Below are 27,259 nucleotides of genomic sequence, written 5' to 3'. Positions count from 1 at the left end.
AAATCTTGTCTGCATCCTTTCCAGCTTGACATCTTTCCTATAACATGGTGCCCAGAACTTCGAGCCAGCACCACCATTCATTGTGATCATGGCTGATCATCCACAATCAGTAACCCGTGCCTGCCTTCTCCCCATATCCCTTGATTCCACTAGCCCCCAGAGCTCTATCAAACTCTCTTTTAAATTCATCCAGTGAATTGGCCTCCACTGCCGTCTGTGGCAGAGAATTCCACAAATTCACAACTCTCTGGGTGAAAAAGTTTTTTCTTACCTCAGTTTTAAATGGCCTCCCCTTTATTGTTAGACTGTGGCTCCCGGTTCTGGACTCCCCCAACATTATCATCATCATCATATCATACATATACAGCCGGAAACAGGCCTTTTCGGCCCACCAAGTCCGTGCCGCCCAACGATCCCCGTACATTAACACTATCCTACACCCACTAGGGACAATTTTTTACATTTACCCAGCCAATTAACCTACATACCTGTACGTCTTTGGAGTGTGGGAGGAAACCGAAGATCTCGGAGAAAACCCACGCAGGTCACGGGGAGAACGTACAAACTCCTTACAGTACAGCACCTGTAGTCAGGATCGAACCTGAGTCTCCGGCGCTGCATTCGCTGTAAAGCAGCAACTCTACCGCTGTGCTACCGTGCCGGTGGGAACATTTTTCCTGCATCTAGCTTTTATAAATTTTATACGTTTCTATAAGATCCCCTCTCATCCTTCTAAACTCCAGTGAATACAAGCCTAGTCTTTCCCTTTTCTCATATGACAGTCCCGCCATCTCGGGGATTAACCTCGTGAACCTACGCTGCACTGCCTCAATAGCAAGGATATCCTTCCTCAAATTAGAAGACCAAAACAGCACACAATACTCCAGATGTGGCCTCACCATTGCCCTGTACAACTACAGAAGAACCTCTTGTTCCTATACTCAAATCCTCTTGTTATGAAGACCAACATGCCATTAGCTTTCTTCACTGCTTGCTGTACCTGCATGTTTACTTTCAGTGACTGGTGCACAAGGACACCCAGGTCTCGTTGCACTGACACCATTGAGATAATAATCTGCCTCCTTGTTCTTGCCGCCAAAGTGGATAACCTCATATTTATCTACATTATACTGCATCTGCCATGCATCTGCCCACTCACTCAACCTGTCCAAGTCACCCTGCAACCTCCTAACATCCTCTTCGCAGTTCACACTGCCACCCAGCTTTGTGCCATCTGCAAACTTGCTAGTGTTACTTTTAATTCCATCATCCAAATCATTAATATATATTGTAAATAGTTGCGGCCCCAACACCGAGCCTTGCGGCACTCCACTCGCCACTGCCTGCCATTCTGACAAGGACCCGTTTATTCCTACTCTTTGCTTCCTGTCTGCCAACCAATTCTCTATCCATGTCAAAAGCCTACCCCCTGTGCTCTAATTTTGCCCACTAATCTCATGTGTGGGACTTTATCAAAAGCTTTCTGAAAGTCTAGATACACTACATCCACTGGCTCTCCTTCATCCATTTTAATTGTCACACCCTCAAAAATTTCCAGAAGATTAGTCAAGCATGATTCCCCCTTCATAAATCCATGCTGACTTGGACCAATCCTTTTACTGCTATCCAAATGCACCATAATTATTTCTTTAATAATTGACTCCAGCATCTTCCCCACCACCGATGTCAGGCTAACTTGTCTATAATTCCCCGTTTTCTCTCTCGTTCCTTTCTTGAAAAGTGGGATAACATTAGCTACCCTCCAATCCACAGGAACTGATCCTGAATCTATAGAGCATTGGGAAATGATCACCAATGTGTCCACGATTTCTAGAGCCACCTCCTTGAGTACCCTCAATAGTTCTATAGCTCTCTAGTTTTCAACTATTTAATAATGTCCTGAAATGCACATGAAAGTTGCTGTGCAAACTCGAGGTCCACCTCTTGCTTACATTGAAAGGATAGACGGCACAGTGGTACAGCTGGTCGAGCTACTGCCTCACAGCACCAGAGCTCAGGGTTCGATCCTGACTATGGGTGGTCTGGGTGGAGTTTGTACGTTCTCCCTGTGACTGCGGGCTTCCTTTGGGAGCTCGTTTCCTCCCACACTCCAAAGATGTGCAGGTTTGTCGGCTAGTTGGCTTATGTAAAATTGTAAATTGTCCCTAGTGCGTATAGGATAGTGTAGGTGTGAGTGGATCGCTGGTGAACACAGAACTCGGGTCTGTTTCTGGCCCAGCTGGATCTCCAAACTAAACGGAAAAATATGCTGCCTGACCTATTGTGTTCTTCCAGCACTTTGTTTTGCATCTCCAGCTCATTGTGTCTCCTTTATCATGTACTTCGTAAACTTTACACACTGAGCAATGATCGCAAATTAATAACTCTTAATGGTGCCCTGGTAGGCCCATTGTTGGCTAGGGAAGGTGTGATCTCAAGAGAGAAACAATATGGAAACTGTGGAACTGGTAAACTGACTAGGGTGGAGGAAATGGACAAGGAGAATGGAGTATAAGTGGTAGTTAATAAAGAGTGGAGAATTCAAAGTTCATAACGCTGGGATTTGTAAGCACAATATGAGGTGCTGTTCCTCCAATTTGTGCTTGGCTTCACTCTGGCAATGGAGGAGGCCCAGGACAGAAAGGTCAGTGTGGGAATGGGAAGGGGAGTTGAAATGGTTGGCAAACAGGACAGCCTGTAGGCCTAGGCAGACCGAGCGTAAATGTTCAGCAAAACAGTCACCGAGTCTTCATTTGATCTCTCCGATGTACAGGCCACATCGGGAACGCTAGTTGCAGTAGATGAGGATAGAGGAGGTACATGTGAATCTCTGTCTAACCTGAAAGAACAACTTGTAAGCCAACGTAGAATTCACACTGGCCCAAGTTTGCATATAAACAATGGTAGACTCAGTGGCACATCTTGTAAAACTGCTGCCTCACAACATCAGAGGCCTGTTTGCTCCCGGCCTTGCCTGCTGTCTGTGTGGAGTTCACACATTCTCCCTGTGACTGTGTGGGTTTCTTCTGGGTACTCTAATTTTCTCACACATCCCGAAGATGTGCGGGTTTGTAGGAAGTGGTTGCGAAAGTGGTCCCTGCAAGGACAGAGAACTAGTGCGAAAGGGTGATCAATGGTCGACGTGGACTCGATGGGTCGTAGAGCCTGTGTCCAAACTATATCTTGCAATCAATCAATATAAAACAGGCATGTGAGTGAACAGGCATGTAGTAAAAAAGAGAGGAAAAGTGCCGTGTGCTTGCAACGGGGTCAAAAAAAATTTAAAAAATTTACACACAAAATTACCAGTTTCGAGCCTCTTTTAGTGTATTTCAAAGTAAAAACAGACATTACAAAATAATGTGAATATGTCACTGTATACTAATAACATTTAAGTAAATTCACACATTAATTGATAATCAGCCCCAAAAGGTGGTAATTGGCCTTTCTGCTGTGTTTTATATTTTAACCCTGTCTTAATTAATTTAGTTATATAATCTTGCACTTAAATTTAATATTTACTCATTACAGTTCCACCACTGATTTTCTGGCACTCTTGGTTCCAGAGCTTTGCTGGTTTATCCAGCTGGCCACGGAAGTCGGATATGGGGATAGATGTGCTGGCTCCAGCCGGGCTGGAGTTCCAGAGCCAGGATTTTTAAAAACGCGGTAATCCGCGAAAAATTCACATGCCTGATAAAAGGCAACAGTCACTGGATTACTGTTGTGTTAAACCGGATGTGTTTTACTGACCACAAGGACCATCAGTTAAATAAACTTTAATACCATCATATAATATTTACATGTTGTTACATTCAAGTCATGAACATAATATGTTCAGTTAATGATGGTGGTTTTCACTCGGTCCTGCCAGTCATCTTCTTGATGTACTGCCATCCCGTCTCTGTGTATTCGTTGAGTTTTGTTGGTGCATTCGACAAGAACGATGTAATACACTCAATTCCTGCAAAATCATTCAAATGAAAGCTGGTACAGTCATAGGGTCATACATGACAGAAACACGCCCAACTCGTCCACACCAACCAAGGTGCCCTCATCTCTGCTAGCCCCATTTGCCCACATTCAGGCCATATCCCATTGAGCCTTTCCTATTCATGTACCTGTCCAAGTGTCTTTACAGTACCAGCACAACTAACTCCTTGCTCCATACGCCCACCACCCTCTGAGTGAAAAGGTTGCCCTTCAGGTTCCTATTTAATCTTTCCCCTCTCAGCTTTAACCCATGTGAAAGACTGCATTCATCCTATCAATTCTCCTCATGGTTTTATATACCTCTGTAAGATCACCCCTTAGCCTTCTGCACTTTCAGGTCAAAGAAATTCTAGCCCAATCTCACCCGATAGCTCAGGCCCTTGAGTTCTGGCAACATCCATGTAAATCATCTCTGCACTCTTTCTAGCTTAATGGAATTCTACCCACAGTAAAGGTGATGAATAGTAAATGTAATACTCCAAATACAGCCTCACCAATATCTTGTACAACTGTAAGATAACATCCAAAGTTCTATACTCAATATCCTGACTGATGAAGCCCAATGTACCAAAACCTTCTTTACCACCCTATTTACCGGTGATAGCACTTTCAGGGAATTATGTATCTCCCCTCTCATCCTTCTAACCTCCAGCAAGTGCAGGGCCAGAGGCATCAACTGCTGCTCACACATTAACCCAATCATCCCCAGGATCGTTCTCATAAACCCCCTCAGGACCATCTCCTACTTTAGTATTTTTCTCGTGACATGGGTGCTGCTGAGATAGCACATTGCAGGTGGCCTGAGCATTGCAGCATCTTCTCCAACACTCTTACCCTTAGTTGAGTTTAGTTTAGAGATACAGCGCGGAAACAGGCCCTTTCAGCCCACCGGGACCGCGCCGACCAGCGATCCCCGCACATTAACACTATCTTACACCCAATAGGGACAATTTATTTTACATTTACCAAGCCAATTAACATACAGACTTGTACGTCTTTGGAGTGTGGGAGGAAACTGAAGATCTCAGAGAAAACCCACGCAGGTCACGGGAGAACATACAAACTCCGTACAGACAGCACCCGTAGTCGGGATCGAACCCAAGTTTCTGGCGCTGCATTCGCTGCAAGGCAGCAACTCCACCGCTGCGCCACCGTGCGCCCTTGGTCAGGGGCCTATTTAAATGTGGAGCGCTTCACACCTAAGCCTGGTCGCAAACAGTGTCAGGGGCTTTTTGGCCAAACTCCTCCATGCCAACCAAGACGCCCCATCTAACTTAGTGCGATATTCCTCTAAGTTTTGTCTATCCACGTACCTGGCCAGACGTTGTCTGGCAGCTCGTTGAATGTACCCACCACCCTCTAAGTGTAAAAGTCACTCCTCGGGTTCCTATTAAATCTTTCACGTCTCACCTTAAACCTATGCCCACTAGAAAGGCCTGGATAGAGTGGAGAGGATGTTTCCACTAGTGGGAGAGTCTGGGACCAGAGGCCGTAGTGTCAGAATAAAAGGACGTACCTTTAGGAAGAAGATGAGGAGGAATTAATTTGGTCAGAGGGTGGTGAATTTGTGTAATTGTTTGCACTGAAGGCTGTGGAGACCATCAATGAATATTTTGAAGGCAGAGATAAATAGATTCTTGAATAGTATGGGTATCAAGGGTTATCAGAAGGCAGGAGAATGGGGTTAGGAGGTTGAGATAGATCAACCATGATTGAATGGCGAAGCAGACTTGATAGGCCGAATGGCCTAATTCTGCTCCTATCACATGACTTTCTGAGGAACAGCACCTTATGAGGTAGCTCACAACCCTGGGGACGGCTCAGTGGCACAATGGTAGAGTTGCCGCCCTACAGCGCCAGAGATGCGGGTTCCATCCTGACTACAGGTGCTGTCTGTAAGGCGTTTGTATATTCTCCCCGTGACCTCGTGGGTTTTAGCCAGGTGCTCTGGTTTCCTCCCACACTCCAAAAAACAAAGATTTGTAGGCTAATTAGCTAGGCTAAACCCAATATTATCAACATTGAATTCTCCAATTCTCTGGAACACCGACCCCACCTAATCTCTTCCCTGTTGCCCACCTGGGTGCACATCCACTTCTCCCACTATCTCACCCCCTTTCCCCTTCTTCCCCCTCTCCCACTCCACCTATATCCCTTCCTCGGACTTCACATTTCATTTCACTCATCTCTCTCCTTGTCTCCTTGGGACTGAAGGCTAATAAATCCCCAGGTCCTGATGGTCTGCATCCCAGGGTACTTAGGGAGGTGGCTCTAGAAATCATGGACGCATTGGTGATCATTTTCCAATGTTCTATCGATTCAGGGTCAGTTCCTGTGGATTGGAGGGTAGCTAATGTTATCCCACTTTTTAAGAAAGGAGGGAGAGAGAAAACAGGAAATTATAGACCAGTTAGCCTGACATCAGTGGTGGGGAAGATGCTGGAGTCAATTATAAAAGACAAAATTGCAGAGCATTTGGATACCAGTAACAGGATCGTTCCGAGTCAGCATGGATTTACGAAGGGGAAATCATGCTTGACTAATCTTCTGGAATTATTTGAGGATGTAACTAGGAAAATGGACAGGGGAGACCCGGTGATGTAGTTAGTGTACCTTGATTTTCAGAAAGCCTTCAACAAGGTCCCACATAGATTAGTGGGCAAAATTAAAGCACATGGTATTGGGGGTAGGGTACTGACATGGATAGAAAATTGGTTGGCAGACAGAAAGCAAAGAGTGGGGATAAATGGGTCCCTTTCAGAATGGCAGGCAGTGACTAGTGGAGTACCGCAAGGCTCGGTGCTGGGACCGCAGCTATTTACAATATACATTAATGACTTGGATGAAGGGATTAAAAGTACCATTAGCAAATTTGCAGATGATACAAAGTTGGGTGGTAGTGTGAACTGTGAGGAAGATGCTATGAGGTTGCAGGGTGACTTGGACAGGTTGTGTGAGTGGGCGGATGCAGGGCAGATTAATGTGGATAAGTGAGGTTATCCACTTTGGTGGTAAGAATAGGAAGGCAGATTATTATCTGAATGGTGTCAAGTTAGGAAAAGGGGATGTTCAATGAGATCTGGGTGTCCTAGTGCATCAGTCATTGAAAGGAAGCATGCAGGTAGTGAAGAAAGCCAATGGAATGTTGGCCTTCATAACAAGAGGAGTTGAGTATAGGAGCAAAGAGGTCCTGCAGTTGTACAGGACCCTAGTGAGACCGCACCTGGAGTACTGTGTGCAGTTTTGGTCTCCAAATTTGAGGAAGGATATTCTTGCTATTGCAGCGTAGGTTCACTAGGTTAATTCCCAGAATGGCGGGACTGTCGTATGTTGAAAGACTGGAGCGACTAAGCTTGTATACACTGGAATTTAGAAGGATGAGAGGGGATCTTATTGAAACATATAAGATTATTAAGGGGCTGGACATGTTAGAGGCAGGAAACATGTTCCCAATGTTGGGTGAGTCCAGAACCAGGGGCCACAGTTTAAGAATAAGGGGTACCCCATTTAGAACGTAGATGAGGAAAAACTTTTTCAGTCAGATAGTTGTAAATCTGTGGAATTCTCTGCACAGAAGGCAGTGGAGGCCAATTCTCTGAATGCTTTCAAGAGAGAGCTAGATAGAGCTCTTAAGGATAGCGGAGTCAGGGGGTATGGGGAGTAGGCAGGATCGGGGTACTGATTGAGAAAAATCAGCCATGATCACATTGAATGGTGGTGCTGGCTCGAAGGGCTGAATGGCCTCCTCCTGCACCTATTGTCTATTGTCCTTTTTTCTGGCACATTGTCACTGAGAGGCAGGCCCACCCACCTACCTCTCAAAACTCGCTTACCCGTATCCACCTATCACTTGCCAGGCTTTGCCCTGCTCCTACCTCTCTTTTCCAGCTTTCTTCCACCATCACCCCCCCCACCCCCCCATTACAATCAGTCTGAAGAACGGTCCCGGCCCAAAACATTTCTTATCTATGTTAGATCCTGCCTGACCCAGAGTTATTCCAGCACTTAGGGCTGCTTTCTAAACAAGCATCTGCAGTTCCTTGTGTCTCATACCTACTTCTTATTCTCTGCCCTCGATTACTGTTCGATTACACCCACTGGGTGGCGCCACCAGCACTGGCTGCCTCGCCACTGGCTGTCTGTATTATTTTAAGTATGTATTAAAAATATGTTTTAGTGTTCCTTGGTTTGTTTTATGTGGGGAGTGTGGGGAGGGGGGGAATTGGGGGAAACTGTTTTTTTCAATCTCTTAACTCGACAGAGATGCGATCTTTCTCCGTATCGTATCTCCGTCCCCACTGCGGCCTAACATCGAGGAGTTGGCAGCCTTTCCTGGAGACCGGCCCGGCGCTTCATGCCGCGGGCACAGCGCACACTTTAACATCGTGGAGCTGCGATCCTTTGTCGAGGATCGACTGTGGAGAGCTCCAACCGCGGGGCCTGTGGACTTTAACACCGTGAAGCCCGCGGTCTCTGGTAAGAAGAGGCCGACTCGGGAGCTCCATGCCGCGGAGAGAGTTTCAACCGTCCCGACGCGGGGAGTTTCGATCATCCCGACTTGAGGACCTCGGACAGTCGGCAGCGGCGACTGCAGACGGTTCAACAGCCCCGACCGCAGGTGAACAAAGAGGATGATGATTGAACTTTATTACCTTCCATGTAAGGAATGTAGATCCACTGTGGTGGATGTTTATGTTAAATTTTATTTTATGTGGCTGTGTGTCTTGTTCCTTTTTACGTAGTATGGCTGTCACTGTACCTTAATTGGTACATGTGACAATAAATTGATCTTGAAATCTTGTTAAATGAGCGGTAACCCAATAATTTTATTTATTAACCATCAGATCAACTCAGGTGACATGTGTAGGAAGGGACTGCAGATGCTGGTTTACACCGAAGATAGACACAAAAATGCTGGAGTAACTCAGCGGGTCAGGCAGCATCTGTGGAGAGATGGAATGGGTGACGTTTCAGGTCGAGACCCTTCTTCAGACTGTTGTCAGGGGCATGGGTGGGACAGAGATAAAATGTAGTTGGAGACAGTAAGACTGGTGGGAGAACTGGCAAGGGGGTGGGGATGGAGAGCGAGGGAAAGCAAGGGCTGTTTGAAGTTAGAGAAGTCCGATGTTCATACCGCTGGGGTGTAAACTACCCAAGCAAAATATGAGGTGCTGTTCCTCCAATATGCACTGGGCCTCACTCTGACAATGGAGGAGGCCCAGGACAGAAAGGTCAGATTGGGAATGGGAGGGGGAGTTAAAGTGCTGAGCCACCGGGAGGATTGGGAATGGGAGGGGAAGTTAAAGTGCTGAGCAATCGGTGAAGCAGAGCAGAATGCCCTCTCCTGACTGACAGTAGTTGCTTGTACACGCACATGAAATTATGCCCAATGCTTCTCTAGGGCCAAGTGGCTGCCATTCACAGCCTCCGTTAACTTGCACCAGAGCAGGCACTTTGACATTAGTGAACCTGCATTAATCACTGCCTTTAACTGACGTCAATTTATGAACATTTCACTCATTTACCTGAATTCCAGGATTCAGCGACGTTGACATTTAGTTTGGGAAGTTCTGGCAGCTGAAGAAAGAATTAAAAAAAACATCAGACACAGCTGGGTTCAGAAAATCTTTACACACAAAGTATTCAGGAATTAGAGACTCGGGTTCGATCCTGACTACAGGTGCTGTCTGTACGGAGTTGTACATTCTCCCTGCCCGGGCTTTCTCCGGGTGTTCCTGTTTCTTTGCACTCCAAAGGCGATAGCTGTTCGGAGCGGATTTGGTGGGCCGAAGGGCCTGTTTCCACACTGCATCTCTAAACTAAACTACATTCCTGTACAGTCAGCAAGTTCAATTCAATTAAAGTTCATACAATACAGATGTAGCTGTATAGAACTTCAAAGATTACACTGGGGCATTGCAGAAGGGAAGCTCTCGTGCATGAACGGACCCGGCGGGCGGCCGCCGAGAACAAAGCCCCAGCATCGTGCCCGCGGGAAGAAGAGCGTGGCGGCCGCTGCCTGCAGGGGGGAGCTCGGAAGCACCGAAGACCGGCGAGCCGAGGGGGAGGGAGCCACTGGTGACGACGGACGCGAGAGGGACCGGGGTATTGCCTCCAGCGCCTTTAAGGTGGGCTGCAGGAGTTGCCCCCGGAACACAGAGGCGGTCGGGCGAGGAGAGAGAGGTCGGGTCACAGGCCCACAACAGCCTGGGGTTCACCTGGCTCAGGGGCACTCCAGTACTTCCAGCACGAGGACTGGGACTTCGGGACATTGGACTTGCTCTTTGTAAACGGCGCCAAAATATGTACATTTGTGGGTTGCGCAAGAGAATTTCACTGTGCTGTGCATACCTGACAAAGAACCATTGAAAACTCGAGTTTAATTTGACAGAACTGTGTGAAGGCCCACACATTTAAAAATACCCCCAATTCAGGCAAAACAATAAATCATGATGGAGACCTGGGTTCAATCCCGACTTTGGATGGAGTTTGCATGTTCTCCCTGTGACTGCATAGGTTTTTTTCCCACATCCAAAAGACATGCGGGTTTGTAGATTAATTGGCTGATGTAAATTGCCTCAAGTGTATAGGGACTGGATGAGAAAGTGGGATTACCTCGAGCTACAGTGAACATGACTGATGGTCAGTGTGGACTCGGTGGGTCAGAGGCCTGTTTCCATGCTGTATCTCTAAACTAAACTAAACTAAACAAAAACACTTGTTGGGTGGTGGGTGCCTGGACCACACTATCACAGGTGTGGAGGAGGCAGAGACAATAGTGGCGTTTAAGAGGTTTTTGGACAGGCACATGGAAGTGCAGGGTAGGGAACACATGCAGGCAGATGAGATTAGTTTAACAGTATCATGTTCAACACAAACAATGTGGGCCGAAGAGCCTGTTTCAGTGCCTTAATACTGTTCTATAGATCTGGTCTAAAAAAGTTTCATGGGATTATCTTAAAGATCTATATCTCCCCCATCAGCAGTCTAGTAATTATTGCTGAACTAACGCTGTTAAAAGATTCAAAAAAAGACACAGTGCTGGAGTAACTCAGTAGATCAGGCAGCATCTCTGGAGAACATGGATCGGTGGCTTTTCAGGTCAGGACCCTTCTTCAGACTTCTTGAGTCTGTCATTTCGAAAAAAAAACACAATATACTTCAGATGTGTAAGAAAGAACAGCAGATGCTGGAGTAACTCAGCGGGTCAGGCAGCATCTCCGGAGAGGAGGACTGGGTGACATTTCAGGTCGAGACCCCTTCTTCAGGCTGATGTCAGGGGAATGGGCAGGACAAAGATAGAATGTAGTCGGAGACAGTAAGACTGGTGGGAGAACTGGAAAGGGGGAGTGGATGGAGAGGGAAAGCAAGGGCTATTTGAAGTTAGAGAAGTCAATGTTCATACCGCTGGGGTGTAAACTACCCAAATGAAATATGAGGTGCTGTTCCCCCAATTTGCACTGGGCCTCACTCTGACAATGGAGGAGGCCCACGACAGAATAGTCAGATTGGGAATGGGAGGGGGAGTTAAAGTGCTGAGCAACCGGGAGATCAGGCAAGTTAAAACGGACTGAGCAGAGGTGTTCAGCAAAACGATCGCCAAGTCTGCAATTGGTCTCACCGATGTAGAGAAGTTGACACCTGGAACAGCGGATACAAAAGATGAGGTTGGAGGAGGTGCAGGTGAACCTCTGCCTCACCTGGAAAGACTGTTTGGGTCCTTGGATGGAGCTGAGGGGGAGGTAAAGGGACAGGTGTTGCATCTCCTGCAGTTGCAGTGGAAAGTACCTGGGGAGGGGGTGGTTTGGGTGGGTTGGGACGAGTGGACCAGGGTGTATCAGAGGGAACGGTCACTTGGACCATCTCCGACATCTCCCTACCGTTTTCTTGATCTCCGTCTCCATCACAGGAAACAGACTATTGACCGACATCTACTACAAACCTGACTCCCACAGCTATCTAGACTACACTTCTTCCCACTTGCTTCCTGTAAATATCCCCTACTCCCAATTCCTCTGTCTACGCCGCATCTGCGCCCAGGATGAGGTTTTCCATAACAGGGCATCGGAGATGTTCTCATTCTTTAGGAAATAGGGGTTCCCCTCTTCCATTAGATTGTTCCCGATGTTGGGGAAGTCCAGAACAAGGGGTCCCAGTTTAAGGATAAGGGGGAAGTCTTTTAGGACCGAGATGAGAACTTTTTTTTCACACAGAGAGTGGTGAATCTGTGGAATTCTCTGCCACAGAAGGTAGTTGAGGCCAGTTCATTGACTATATTTAAGAGGGAGTTAGATGTGGCCCTTGTGGCTAAAGGGATCAGGGGGTATGAATGAAGAGAAGGCAGGTACGGGATACTGAGTTGGATGATCAGCCATGATCATATTGAAGGGCCGAATGGCCTACTCCTGCACCTATTTTCTATGTTTCTATTACAGACGATGCTCTCAATCAGGTCTCCTCGATATCTGGCAGCTCTGCTCTTGCTCCCCCTCCACCCATTCGTAACAAGGACAGAGTCCCCCTTGTCCTCACCTTCCACCCCATCAGCCGTCGTATACAGCATAGAATCCTCCGACATTTTTGCCACCTCCAACGGGTTCCCACTACTGGCCACATGTTCCCATCTCCACCCCTTTCTGCTTTCCGCAGTGACCGTTTCAATGAGGTTCCTCCTCAACCTTCTAAACTCCAGCGAGAAGGTGCTGTCAAATGCTCATCATATGGTAACCCACTCATTCCTGGAATCCTCTCCTAGACCCTCTCCAGAGCCAGCACATCTTTCCTCAGATATGGGGCCCATATTTGCTCACAGTACTCCAAATGCAGCCTGACCAACGCCTTATAGAGCCTCAGCATTAGCCTCAGCAGGGTACTGTAGCAGAGTGGTTACAGAAGTAGAATTGTATCTCAAGGGCTGGACTACTGATGCATAGATACAAGTCTAAATCCCACCACAGTAAGTAGGAAGTTTAAATTCATGAAACAAAAAGAGCAGCTGCATTGGGACTGGTGTGCTGCCCCCTCAGCAACACAGGGACAGAGAACGAGTGGTGTACTGTACCTCCACTTGTAAGTCCTTGGACAACTGGTCGACAGCCTCTGGCACTGCGACCGACATCTTGTTCAGCACTTTGCAACTCTGCTCGCCATCGCCCAACAAGCCCTGGTCGTAGGCAAGGTACACACTGCCTCCGATTATCCCAGTCTTTGTAACGAACCTTGAAAATAAAACCACAAGAATGTACTTCAGTTTCATTTCAAGAACAGTAAGACTACCTTAGAACACTATACAGTCACGTACCAGTCCACCCACCCATCTTAAATCAGCAGGAAGACGTTTTGTGCTCTATTTCAGTTCAGCAGTTATATACGTTCAATTCAACGCTACAAGGGGAGGCTGGACATTCCTGGATTTAGTGTAGTTTAGTTTAGAAATACAGTGGGGAAACAGGCCCTTCAGCCCACCGAGTCCACGCCAACCAGTGATCCCTGCACACCAGCACTAACCTACACACACATTGGGGACTAATTCACCAAGTTAATTTACCAAGTCAATTACTCCTGTACAACTTTGGAGTGTGGGAGGAAACCGGAGCTCCCGGACAAAACCCACGCAGGTCTCGGGGAAAACGTTTAACATGCAGACAAGCACCTGTAGTCAGGATCAAACCCGGTCTCTGGTGCTGTAAGGCAGCAACTCTACCACTGCATCACCCTGATTGGTTTTGTTTTCTCTGGAATGCAAGAGGTAGAGGGGGAGACCTGATAGAAATACCTACATTTATGAGGCTTAGATAGGGCAGTCAGTATCCTTAGATTGGGCAGAAAGTCAGGACCTATTTTCCACAGGGCAAAAATGTCAAAGACTCTGGGTGGCATTGTGCAGCAGTGGTAGAGTTGCTGCCTGACAGCTCCAGAGACCCGGGTTTGATCCTGACTACTGGTGCTGCCTATACGGAGTTTGTACATTCTTCCTGTGACCGTGTGAGTTTCCTCCAGGTGCCCCGGTTTCCTCCCCCATTCCAAAGACGAACAGGTTTGTAGGTTAATTTGCTTCAGTAAAAATTGACAATATACTTCAGTCTCATTTCATTTCCTCCCTGGAGGATGATAACTGAGGGCTAGTTTTGGAGCAGCCCCAGAGACAACTTCCTTGAGGCAATGAGACAGCATCTTTTCCATCCAAGCAGGCCGACGTCTCGGATGACAATGCAGCCCTCTCTGACCTTCACTGCAATGGCTGCTGGATTTTCGTACTCTGGGTCTCCAGAGTAGTATTTTGAAATCAAAAGTTACTCTCTGAGAGGTGAGAATGCATTAAATATATCCAGATGCATTCAATATGTTATTTCCTACCTTGTGTAGAGTCAGACGGACAGATTGTAAAATTGCTAAATCACGTTTCAGGGCGGCACAGTGGCACAGCGGTAACGTTGCTGCCTTGCAGACCCAGAGACCAAGGTTTGATCCTGACTACAGGTGCCGTCTGTCTGGAGTTTGTACGTTCTTTCTGTGTCCTGTGTGGGTTCTCTCTGGGTGCTCCGGTTTCCTCACACACTCCAAAGACGTGCAGGTTTGGAGGTTAATTGGCTTCTGTAAGTTGTCTCTCGTGTGCAGGATAACTAGAGTATGGGGGCTCGTTGGTTGGCATAGACTCGGTGGGCCGAAGGGCCCGTTTCCACACTATATCTCTAAACTATAGTACCCTTCCAGTAATAAACAATGCTATGAAATGCGTCTTAGTGCCAGATTTGACTCAGTTATTTTTGCACAACAATCAGTGCCAATATGAATGCAAAGAGAATTAAGTTTTCTTAAGTTTAAGCAATCTTGGTGATGTGTGTAAGGAGGAACTGAAGATGCTGGTTTACACCAAAGATAGGCAGAAAAAGCTGGAGTAACTCTGAGGATCAGGCAGCATCTGTGTAGAAAAGGAATAGGTGACGTTTTTGGTCAAGACTTCATCAGACTTCATCAGGTCACCTATTCCTTTTCTCCTTGGTGATGCGTGGTCAGGCAGTTGGAAAATTGAGACAACAACAAAGTGCAGGAAAGCCTCAGCAGCCCAGACAAAGTGTGTGGAGATAAAAGGAACATTTTAGATCAAGGACCCATCAAGTTCATAAGTGATAGGAGCAGAATTAGGCCATTCGGCCTATCAAGTCTACTCCGCCATTCAATCATGGCTGATCTATCTCTCCCTCCTATCCCCGTTCTCCTATGCTCTCCCCATAACCCCTGACACGTGTACTAATCAAGAATCTACCATTCTCCGCCTTAAAAATATTCACTAATTAAGGAATATTCACCACCCTCCAAAGCCTTCTGTGGCAAAGAATTCCACAGATTCACCACCCTCTGACTAAAGGAATTCTACCTCTTCTCCCTCCTAAAAGAACGTCCTTTTATTCTGAGGTTATGGCCTCTGGTCCTAGACTCTCCCACTAGTGTAAACATCCTCTCCACATCCATTCTACATCCAGGCCTTTCACTGTTTCACTATCGTGAGAGAGGGACTTCCCACACTCACGCACATAATACTGGAGGGGTTCTTTATATTCACTTGACTGGGCCATTACTTTTCTGTTGATTGTCTTGCTGGAGATGTACCTGTGACAAAGTAGAAGTTGACATTTCTCTCTGAATAGAGACATCAGAACAGCAAATGTAAACAGCAGCAGCAGCAGTATACACTGGAATTTAGAAGGATGAGGGGGGATCTTATTGAAACGTATAAGATAATTAGGGGATTGGACACATTAGAGGCAGGAAACATGTTCCCAATGTTGGGGGAGTCCAGAACAAGGGGCCACAGTTTAAGAATAAGGGGTAGGCCATTTAGAACGGAGATGAGGAAGAACTTTTTCAGTCAGAGAGTGGTGAAGGTGTGGAATTCTCTGCCTCAGAAGGCAGTGGAGGCCAGTTCGTTGGATGCTTTCAAGAGAGAGCTGGATAGAGCTCTTAAGGATAGCGGAGTGAGGGGGTATGGGGAAAAGGCAGGAACGGGGTACTGATTGAGAGTGATCAGCCATGATCGCATTGAATGGCGGTGCTGGCTCGAAGGGCTGAATGGCCTACTCCTGCACCTATTGTCTATTGTCTATTGTCTTAAGTTAAAGAAGAATCTAAATGCCAAGTTTGCTGAGGTCCACCGGCAGTCTAGTGCCTAGGAATAAAGGCGTAGACTATTTTCTACAGGTTTGTAGGTAAATTGGCTTGGCAAATGTAAAAATTGTCCCTAGTGGGTATAGGATGGTGTTAATGTGCGGGGATCTTTGGCCGGCGAGGACCCGGTGGGCCGAAAGGGCATGTTTCCGCGCTGTATCTCGAAACTAAACTAATTCTTGATTAGTCCGGATATCAGGGGCTATGGGGAGAAGGCAGGAGAATGGGGTTGAGAGGAACAGATAGATCAGCCATGATTGAATGGTGGAGTAGCCTTGATGGGCCAAATGGCCTAATTGTGCTCCTAAAACATAAATTAATGCCGGCAGGTGTAGACACAAGAGACTGCAGATGCTAGAACCTTGAGCAAAAAAAACAAACTGCGGGGGATAAGAATCAGGAAGTCACGATGCAGCTTTACAGGACTTTTGGCAGGCCACTTTGGAGTATCATGTACAGTTCTGCGCGTCACATTACAGGAAGGATGTGGAGGCTTTGGAGAGGATATAGAAGAGGTTTACTAAAATGGTAGATAAGAAGAACTGCAGATGCTGGTTTATACCATTGACACAAAGTGCTGGAGTAACTCAGTGGGTCAGGCAGCATCTCTGGAGAAAACGGATCGGTGATGTCTAGAGACGGGACCATTCTTCAGTCTGAAGATGGGTTCCAACCTGAAATGTCAGCTATCCTTTTTCTCCAGAGATGCTACCTGACCCGCTGAGGTACTCCTGTACTTTATGTCTAACTTTATTAAAAAGCTGCCTGATTCAGAGGGTTTGAGCTACAAGAGGAGGTTGAACAAGCTTGGATTGTTTTCTCTGGAGTCTCGGAGGCTGTGGGGAGACCTAATAGAAGTATGTAAAATTACGAGACATAGATAGCGTAGTCAGACCCTTTAATGCATGGTTGACATATTAAAGAATAGAGGGCATAGCTTTAAGTGCAACATTTAAAGGAGACAAACAGGTTTTGTTTATATAGACAGGGTGGTAGGGGCCAGGAACACACTGTCTGGGGTGGTGGTGGAGGCAGGTACAATAATAACCTTTAAAAGTCTTCTAGAAGGGCATATGGATTTGAGGAAGGACATTCTTGCTATTGAGGCAGCATAGGTTCATGAGGTTAATCCCCGGGATGGTGGGACTGTCATATGAGGAAAGATTGGACTTGGACTGGAGTTTAGAAGGATGAGAGGGGATCTTATAGAGAGACGTATAAAATTATGAAAGGACTGTACAAGCTAGATGCAGGAAAAATATTCCCAATGTTGGGTGAGTCCAGAACGAGGGACCACAGTCTAAGAATAAAGGGGAGGCCATTTAAAACTGAGATGAGAAAAAACATTTTGAATTTGTGGAATTCTCTGCAACAGAAGGCAGTGGAGGCTAATTCACTGGATGAATTTAAAAGAGAGTTAGATAGAGCTCTAGGGGCTAGTGGAATCAAGAGATATGGGGAGAAGGCAAGCCTGATTGTGGATGATCAGCCATGATCACAATGAATGGCGGTGCTGGCTCGATTTTCTATCTTTCTATGATCTGCAGGGAATGGAAGGGATCATGTACAGGCAGAGATTAGTTTGGCTTGGCATCATGTTCGGCACAGACGTTATGATTCCAAGAGCCTATTCCTCTGCTGTACCTTTCTACGTTCTATGAACTCAAGGGATCAGGCAGCATCTGTGGATGGATGTATACAGACAGCGTTTCAGGTTTGAATAAGGGGCACAACCCAAAATGTCGTCTGGCCATTCCCTCCAGAGATGTTTTAGCCTGCCTCGTTCCTCCAGCAGTTTGATATTTGCCCACATGTGGGTGGAGACTCCTGGTAACCCAATCTGGTAACTCCAGCATGGGCTTTCCAAGGTGGCCCAACTCCGACTGAATCCAAAATTTGCCACAGACATGACAGAGCATTCTCTGATCCCATCCATCCACCTCCTTGCTGCCTTCCTTCTATTCTGTTTCCGTACACTTGACTGAGCACAATCATTTTCCATCCCTGCTGTTGTCACATCATAAAATATATACATTCTAAAATACATCAATTCCTAGTTGAGCATCAAGGCCTCAAGGGAACAATGGGTTCCATCTGGCCCAGGATTGGATACATGGTTCATAATGCCCAGAAGAGTTGGAACTTCCTCCTCCAGCTTCATTTATTAAGTTTAGTTTTAAATACAGAGTCTTTTACCCAGAGTTGGGGAATCGAGAAATGGAGGAAATGGGTTTAAGCTGAAAGGGGAAAGATTTAATGGAGACCTGAGGGGCAACCTTTTTCACCAATAGGGTGGTGAATATGGGACGTGCTGCCAGAGGAGGTGGTTGAGGCAACATTTTTAGACATTTGGACAGATGGATAGGAAACGTTTAGACAAATTATGGGCCAAACGCTGGCAGGTGAGACAAGTGTAGAAGGAGCGTCTTTGTCGACATGGACAAATTGAGTCGAAGGCCCTGTTTCCATGCTGTATCATTATTTATGTCTATCACTCTAGTAACTTAGTGAGTCGGGTAGCATCTCTGCAGGGCATGGAGAGACGCCATTTTGGGTTGGGACACTTCTTCAGATTGCAGTAGGGGTGGAGAAAATTGGAAGAGAGGTGGTGGTGGGCCAAAGCCTGCCAAGTTATAGGTGGGTACAGTTGAGACAGGGTTTTGATTGGCAGATGGGTGGACAAAAGCCAGAGATGAGAAAAGGGCAAAAGGCTGTGAGAGACGGGGGAAGCAGCGTGAAAGGTGAAGCCAGAGGAATGTGAATCAAGATGCTGCTCTGCTTTCATATCATGTCCCAGGAACTCAGGTGGGTCTTGGTTCTTGGTCCTCCAAAATATTCCAAATGTAATTTAAACTGGAGGTGATTGACATCGCAAGACAGCAAGGGATGGTCCACCTTCCGAGGAGGCAATCTGGATGAGGGCCACTATTTTCAGGGGCTAAAGGTCCATTAAGAATAAGCGACTCTCACATCTCAGCAAACCCCCAGCGTATTGAATGAATCTCTCCTGACCCTTTGTCTCGCTCCAACAAGGAATCGACACGCTACCGGCATACATGGTTACGTCCCGACCCTGGAAATGTGGAAGCTGCAGCATAGTAAGGGTTAAAATGGTGTGTGGCTTGCTCAAGCTTCAGTGCACACAACAACCCTGGGAATCTCTTTGTCGCAGGCTTCACAGAACAACATTGTTGCAGTCTCCCTCTCCTCGGGACAACGTACCTTGGGAGTCACTCTGCACTAGTTGCAGATTTATGACCTTGACAGCGTCATTGCTCGAGACTGCCTCCCTTCCCCGGAGAAGAGTGTAACTGACCCCCTCCAACCAGGCTTAATAGAGAATAATATAGCATGTATTGGTTACTAATATAGCATCTATTGGTTACTAATACATATCGGTAAGTATTAGGACTATTTAGTTTAGAAATACAGCGCGGAAACAGGCCCTTCGGCCCATCGGGTCCGCGCCGACCAGCGACCCCTGCATATTAACCCCTGCATTTCCTAGACACACTAGGGCCGATTTTTACATTTACCAAGCCAATTTACCTACAAACCTGTACATCTTTGGAGAGTGGGAGGAAACCGAAGATCTCGGAGAAAACCCACGCGGTCACGTGGAGAACGTACTATCTCCATACAGACAGCACCCTTGGTCTGGATGGAACCCGGGTCGCTGGCGCTGCAAGCGCTGTGAGGCAGCAACTCTACCGCTGTGCCACCGCATGCTGCTCTCCTTGTGCACAAGTAAATGAAGTGTGTCTGGATAAGAGTGCACGTTGGCAGAGTCCTATATTATTCGGCGACAACAGAAGCTGTAGTTGAGGGCAGGGAGGAAATTACTCAGATCCTGAAAAAAAAATCCTGCTGTGCATTCCAGATTCATCCCTCTGCACATCATCCATGTCAGGGTGGAAGAGATGCACTCTCTGGCAAGGCGTGGTCAGCAATGCAGAGGAATTCAACTCCAGAGGGCGGCTCAGTGGTAGAGTTGCTCCCTCAGAGTGCCAGATACCCGGGTTTGATCCTGACCTCGGGTGCTGTCTATATGGAGTTTGTACGTTCTCCCCGTGATCTGCCTGTGGTTTCTCCAGGTGCTCCGGTTTCCTCCCACACTCCAAAGACGTACAGGTTTGTAGGTTAATTGGCTTCAATAAAATTGTAAATAGTCCGTAGTAGGATAGTGGTATGTACAGGTGATCGCTGGTCGGCACGGACTCAGTGGGCCGAAGGTCCTGTTTCTGCACTGTATCTCTAAAGTCTAAAGGTCTCATATTCCACTTGGGAAGCTTACATGCCAATGGCATGAACATTGAATTTTCTAATTGCAAGAAACCCACTTTCCAGTACTCTCTTCCCACACACACTCATGTCTAGTGGGACAGCCTCTCGCTTTGTTCACCTTCCCCACCCCAACCGGTCCCCTTAATTTGCAGGTTGAGTAAGAAATGCAAGTGAAATTTTGCATTTTGCATTTTGAGAAGACTAGAATATAAGAGCAAGGATGTAATGCTGAGACTTTATAGGGGACTGGTCAGATCTCATTTATAATATTGTGAGCAGTTTTGGGCCCCATATCAGAGGAAGGAAAGGCATTGGAGAGGGTCCAGAGGAAATTTATGAGAATGATCCCAGGATGATTAAGTTAGCATGTGAGGAGCATTCGATGGCTCTGAGCCTGTAATCACTGGAGTTTTAGAAGGTTGAAAGGATCTTATTTATACCTACCGAATAATGCAAGGCCTAGATAGTTTAGTTTAGTTTATTGTCTCCATGATTACAAACTAGCCGTCCAGTGTACAGATATAAATGATAAAGGGAATAACGATTAGGGCAAGAGAAAATCCTAGTAAAGTCCGATTAAAGATAGTCCGAGATAGACTGGATGTGAAGAGGATGTTTCCAGTTGTGGGAGACTCTAGGACCAGAGGGCACAGCCTCAGAATAAAAGGACATGCCTTTAGAATAGAGATGAGGAGGGATTTATTTTGCAGGAGAGTGGTGAATCTGTGCAATTCTGCCAAAGACGGCAGTGGAGACTAAGTCATTGGATATTTTTAAAGCAGAGATTGATAGGTTCTTGATTAGCAAAGGTTACAGGGAGAAGACAGAAGAATGGAGGGAAAAATAGATCAGCCATAAATGAAAGGCGAAGCGGACTCGATGGGCCGATTGTCCTAATTCTACTGCTATGTCTTATGATATTCTGTGGTTCCACCTATCACTGACTGTGTACCACCTAGCCCTCACACAGCTACACACTGCCAGCTTTCACCTATCACCGACTGTGTACCACCTAGCCCTCACACAGCTACACACTGCCAGCTTTCACCTATCACCGACTGTGTACCACCTAGCCCTCACACAGCTACACACTGCCAGTTTCCACCTATCACTGACTGTGTACCACCTAGCCCTCACACAGCTACACACTGCCAGCTTTCACCTATCACCGACTGTGTACCACCTAGCCCTCACACAGCTACACACTGCCAGTTTTCACCTATCACCGACTGTGTACCACCTAGCCCTCACAGCTACACACTGCCAGCTTTCACCTATCACCGACTGTGTACCACCTAGCCCTCACACAGCTACACACTGCCAGTTTCCACCTATCACTGACTGTGTACCACCTAGCCCTCACAGCTACACACTGCCAGTTTTCACCTATCACTAACTGTGTACCACCTAGCCCTCACACAGCTACACATTGCCAGTGTTCACCTATCACCGACTGTGTACCACCTAGCCCTCACAGAGCTACACACTGCCAGCTTTCACCTATCACCGACTGTGTACCACCTAGCCCTTACACAGCTACACACTGCCAGTTTCCACCTATCACTGACTGTGTACCACCTAGCCCTCACACAGCTACACACTGCCAGTTTCCACCTATCACCGACTGTGTACCACCTAGCCCTCACACAGCTACACACTGCCAGCTTTCCCTCTCAGTCCTGATGCAGGTGCTCGACGCAAAACGTCAACTTACACGTTCTACCTCCAAAGCCGCTAATTTATTCGTCTTGTTGTGTTCTTGCATTATTTGTCTTGTTGATTCTGGGGTCTGCAGTCTCTTTAAGTTTAAAATAATAATAGTATTGCTCCTGAGATGCGTCGCGCAGCGGCAGAAGGCACCTGGGATGTGCCACAGAGCCGAGCGAGCGGGTCGGCAGGCAGGCAGGCTGCAGAGAACAAGGGGAAACTCGGGGCTCCACCGCAAACAAAGAGAGACCCAGCGGGCCATCCCACCGAGCAAAGAAGCACCTGCGAGGGGCTGCCGAGAACAAAGAAGGATCCGGCGGGGGGCCAGAGGGCACGTGCGGTGGCTGGCCTGGTTCATCGCCGCGAGGTGATAAGACGGAACTAAGAACTTTGGACACTTTTTTTGGCACCAAAAATGTGGCAACCATTTGTGTACTTCTATGGTGAATCATAAGGTCATAAGGAATAGTAGAACTAGGCCATTCGCCCCATCAGATCTACTCCGCCATTCAATCATGGCTGATCCATCTCTTCCTCCTAGCCCCATTCTTCTGCCTTCTCCCCATAACCTCTGACACCTGTACTGATCAAGAACAATAGTCTGCTGCATGATTTTACCAGGTTGTACGCAAAAACAAAGAATTTCACTGTACCGAGGTATATGTAACAATAAAGTATGATTGCATCATTGACTTGATGGTAGACACAAAATGCTGGAGTAACTCAGGGGGCCAGGCAGCATCCCTGGAAAGAAGGAATGGGTGACGTTTCGGGTCGAGACCCCTTCTTTATTGACTTGAATCATTGCTGCACAGACAGATGGCAAACTTGCTAAAATTTAAACCAGAGTGAAATGCTTCAGTCATGAATGCACAATCCCATCATCCACACTAGGAGGAATACATTATTCGAGGGGAAACGACTCCAACTACTCATCAGTAATTGGACATAAAGTACTGATGTAACTCAACATAAAGTACTGATGTAACTGATGTAACGCAACAGTAACTGATGTAATGCAACAAACAAACCCTGATACCAAGCACAAGTCTAATAGAGCAAAACACAAAATGCAGGAGGAACCAAGAAGGTTGACGAGGACAGGGCCATAGATAATGTCCATATGGACTTCAGCACGGCCTGTGAGAAGGTTCCACATGGTAGCCTTTTCTTGAAGGTGAGATCGCATAGCATCCAGAGAGCTAGCTGCCTGGATACAGAATTGGCTTTGTGGAAGCAAAGATTGGTGATAGTGGAAGGGTGTTTTTCACACTGGAAACCTTTGACTAAAGGTCTTTGACTGGAAAGATCAAGGTCTTTGAAAGGTCACAGTCTTTGACCTTTGACTGGAGACCGTTGCATGGGTCGTTGCTGGGCTCATTGTTTTTTGTGGCTTAAATCAAAGACTTGTGACTGTGTAAGGCATGATTAGTAACCTTACAGATGATACTAGTATCCTCGACAGTGAAGATGGTTATCAAAATTACAGCAGGGCAAGTGGACAGATGGAGTGCCTAATGTAGTTTAATGCAGGTAAATGTGAAGTGTTTCGTTTTAGGAAGTCAAACCAAAGAAGGATCTGCACAGTGAATGGTGGGCCCTTGGGAATGGGGCAGAGCAGATGATCTAAGAGTACAGATACATAGTTCCCTGAAAGTGATGTCACAGGCAGATAGGATGGTCAACATTGTCCTTCAGCAGTCAGGGTATTGAGTGTAGAAATTGAGATGTTATGTTCCAGTAATACAAGATATTGGTAAGGTACATTTGGAGTATTATGTTCAGTGTCTGTTACCCTGCTACCGGAAAGATGTAATTAAGCTGGAATGAGCACAAAGAAGATTTACAAACATTTTGCCAAAACTCAAGGGCCCGATCTATAGGGAGAGATTGGGCAGGCTATGACTTTATTCCTTGGAGTGCAGGGGGCTAAGGAGTGATCTTATAGCACTGTATAAAATCAAGAGGGAATTAATGGGGCAAATATACAGAATCTTTTACCCAGGGTAGGGGAATCAATAACCAGAGAACCAGACGACAAAGGCTTAAGGTGAGAGAGAAATACGATCTAAAGTGGCAACATTTTCCACTCAGAGAAGTGGGTAAATGGAACGAGTTGCCAGAGGAGGTAGTTAAGGCAGGCACGGTAACAACATTTAAAAGACAGTTGGACAGGTACATGGATAGGAAATGTTTAGAGGGATGTGGGCCAAATGCAGGCAAATGGGAGTAGCTTAGACGGGGCATCTTAGTCGGCATGGACAAGTTGGGCCAAATAGTCTGTTTCAATGCTGCAGGACTCTACGATTCTAACTCAGCAGGTCAGGCAACATCGATGGATGGAGATGATCAGGCAGCCTGGATCATCTCAGATAAGGTCAAGGTCAAAAAGGCTGTACAGTTGCCCCAACACCCTCTCAACAGCAAGACTGCAGATCAGTTCAGTTTAGTTTATTGTTACGTGTACCGAGGTACAGTGAAAAGCTTTTGTTGCGTGCTATCCAGCCAGCAAAGACAATACAAGATTCCATTTGAGCTATTCACAGTGTACAGATATATGATAAAGGGATAACGTTTAGTGCAAGATAAAGCCAGTAAAGCCTGATCAAAGATTGTCCGTGGGTCCCCAATGAGGTTGAAAGTAGTTCAGGACTGCTCTCTAGTTGTGGTAGGATGGTTCAGTTGCAACAGGTATGTCCCGCAGGAGAGGAGCAAGTGCTGACATGGTGGGAACCTTTCTTTTCCATGCATCGATCCAAATGTATTTTAAATGTCTTTTGGCACCATATCTGAGGAAGGATGTGGTGGCCTTGGAGAGGATCCTGAGGAGGTTTACAAGAATGATCCCAGGAATGAGTGGGTTAACATGATGAGCGTTTGACAGCACTGGGCCTGTACTTGCTGAAGTTTAGAAGAATGAGGGTGGTCCTCATTGAAACGTACCAGTGAAAGGCTTGGATAGAGTGGATGTGGAGAGGATGTTTCCACTAGTGAGAGAGTCTAGGACTAGAAATAAAGGACGATCTTTTTGAAGAAGAAGAGAAGGAATTTCTTCAGTCAGATGGTGGTAAATCTGTGGAATTCTTTGCCACAGAATGCTGTGGGGGCCAAATCAATTGATATTTTTAAGGCTTAGATAGATAGATTCTGGATTAGTACAGGTGTCAGAGGTTATGGGGAGAGGGCAGGAGAATGGGGTTAGGAGGGAGAGATAGATCAGCCATGATTGAATGGTGGAGTAGATTTGATGGTCCTATTACTTATGACCTGATGCTGCTGTAACTACCTCCTCCGGAAGCTCGCTCCACACATCCATCACCTGCTTGCTCCACTTCTGAAGGAGGTTTCTATCGGGACTGAGCTGCTGTCTTGCAGGGAGGGGGTGCTGGGGAAACAGTGCAGCTGGTTTCGACCCGGACCCTCTCTGAGTTGCGCTCTGCAAGAGGCCCAGTCTAAAGAAGGATCTCGACCCAAAACGTTGCCTATCTATTTCTCTCTACAGATGTTGCCTGACCCGATGAGTTATTAGAGTCACACGGCACAGAAACAGACCCTTCGGCCTAACTCATCCATGCTGACCATTTAGAGTATTGTGTTCAGTTCTGGGCACCATGCTATAGGAAAGACGTCATGTTGTAAAGGGCACAGAAGATTTATTGAGATGTTGCCAGGACTCAAGGGCCCGAGCTATAGGGAAAGGTTGAGCAGGAATTAGAACTTAATTCCTTGGAGCGCAGGAGGATGAGGGGTGATCTTATAGAATCATGAGAGAATCATGCACAGAATCATGAGAGGAATAGATCGGGCAGATGATGCACTGGCTCTTGTCCAGAGTAGGGGAATGGCAAACCAGAGGACATTAAGGTGAGGGAGGGAAAGATTTAATACAAACATGAGGGGTAGCTTTTTCCACAGAGGGTGGTGTGTGCATGTAACAAGGTGCCAGAGGAAGTAATTGAGGCTGGGACTATCCCAACGTTTAAGAAACATTTGGACGGGTGCATGGATCTGCCAGATTTGGAGGGACATGGACCAAATACTGACAGGTGGGACTAGTGTAGCTGGGACGTGTAGGTGGGTGTGGGCAAGTTGGGTCGAAGGGCGTGTTTCCAAGCTGTTTTACTCGATGACTCGAAGAAGCCAATTAACCTACAAACGATGATGAGTCGGTGACCAATGCAGCCGGGGCCCAGGGTCAGGGTCAGGCGGCAGACGCCCGCTCGCTGCCCGCTGCCCCGGACCAGCCGGCGACGCCGGGCCCCAGCCACAGCCGCAGCCGCAGCCGCAGCGACGATGTCCAACAGCCGTTTCCCCTGCGGCAGCCGCCGCCGCCGCCATTGTCCCTCCCTCCGCCAGCCGCCATTGTCCCGCCGCTACCCCTTGTCCCGCCGCCATTGTCCCGCCGGTACCCCTTGTCCCGCTCACCTGATGGCAGCCAGCGCCCGCGCCATCTGCAGGCACTTGATGGGGGAAGTGGGAACGGAGACTACAACTCCCAGCAGCCCCCGGGCCCGCCTCACCTTCAACCCCTCACTCTGCCGCGCCGCGTCATCCGCAGGCAGCGGCCGCGAGCGCGTGAGCAACCGTCACCCTCCGGCCGGGATCGTAATTGTGTCGCCAAGGGAGGGCGCCATGTTTGTTGCTGGCAGCGGCGACGCCAGGACCGCCCCTGCGCGTGCGCGGGCCTGCGGGAGAGCTCCCTCCCCTCCCTCCCCTCCCTCCCCTCCCCCCTCGCCCTTGGCTGTGCAAGGTTGAATGAAGGTTGCAGGTGCTTCTTTGGGACAAGTAGACAACTTATATCTGGGGACTCGTCAACGCCTGCGGACCAGTCAACACCTGGGCTCCAGACTAAGACAACTTCTGGAAGATTAGAAACATGGAAAATTAGTGCCCTTTGAGCCAGCACCGCCATTCAATACGATCATGACTGATCATCCAAAATCAGTGTCCCGTTCCTGCTTTCTCCCCATATCCCTGGATTCCATTAGCCTTAAGAGCTCTATCTAGCTCTCTCTTGAATGCATTCAGAGAATTGGCCTCCACTGCCTTCTGAGGCAGAGAATTCCACAGATTCACAACTCTGACTGAAAAAGTTTTTCCTCACCTCAGT

The 27,259-nt window shown here is 47.3% G+C and overlaps 1 protein-coding gene across 1 annotated transcript; it reads right to left on the bottom strand.

Annotated features, from left to right (window-relative positions):
- Positions 1–3,763: 3,763 nt before the first annotated feature.
- micos13 (mitochondrial contact site and cristae organizing system subunit 13) lies at positions 3,764–26,730 on the bottom strand. Its single transcript, XM_078423748.1, has 4 exons — positions 26,575–26,730; positions 13,055–13,211; positions 9,519–9,570; positions 3,764–3,964 (listed from the first exon to the last, which is right to left on the bottom strand). Exons 1-4 carry the CDS (start codon positions 26,598–26,600, stop codon positions 3,858–3,860), a joined length of 342 nt encoding a protein of 113 aa, XP_078279874.1. The 5' UTR covers positions 26,601–26,730; the 3' UTR covers positions 3,764–3,857.
- Positions 26,731–27,259: the final 529 nt, after the last annotated feature.

This window comes from Rhinoraja longicauda, chromosome 28 (assembly GCF_053455715.1).
Source record: "Rhinoraja longicauda isolate Sanriku21f chromosome 28, sRhiLon1.1, whole genome shotgun sequence".
Lineage (NCBI taxonomy): Eukaryota > Metazoa > Chordata > Chondrichthyes > Rajiformes > Arhynchobatidae > Rhinoraja > Rhinoraja longicauda.
This window is presented reverse-complemented; position numbering and strand designations above follow the sequence as displayed.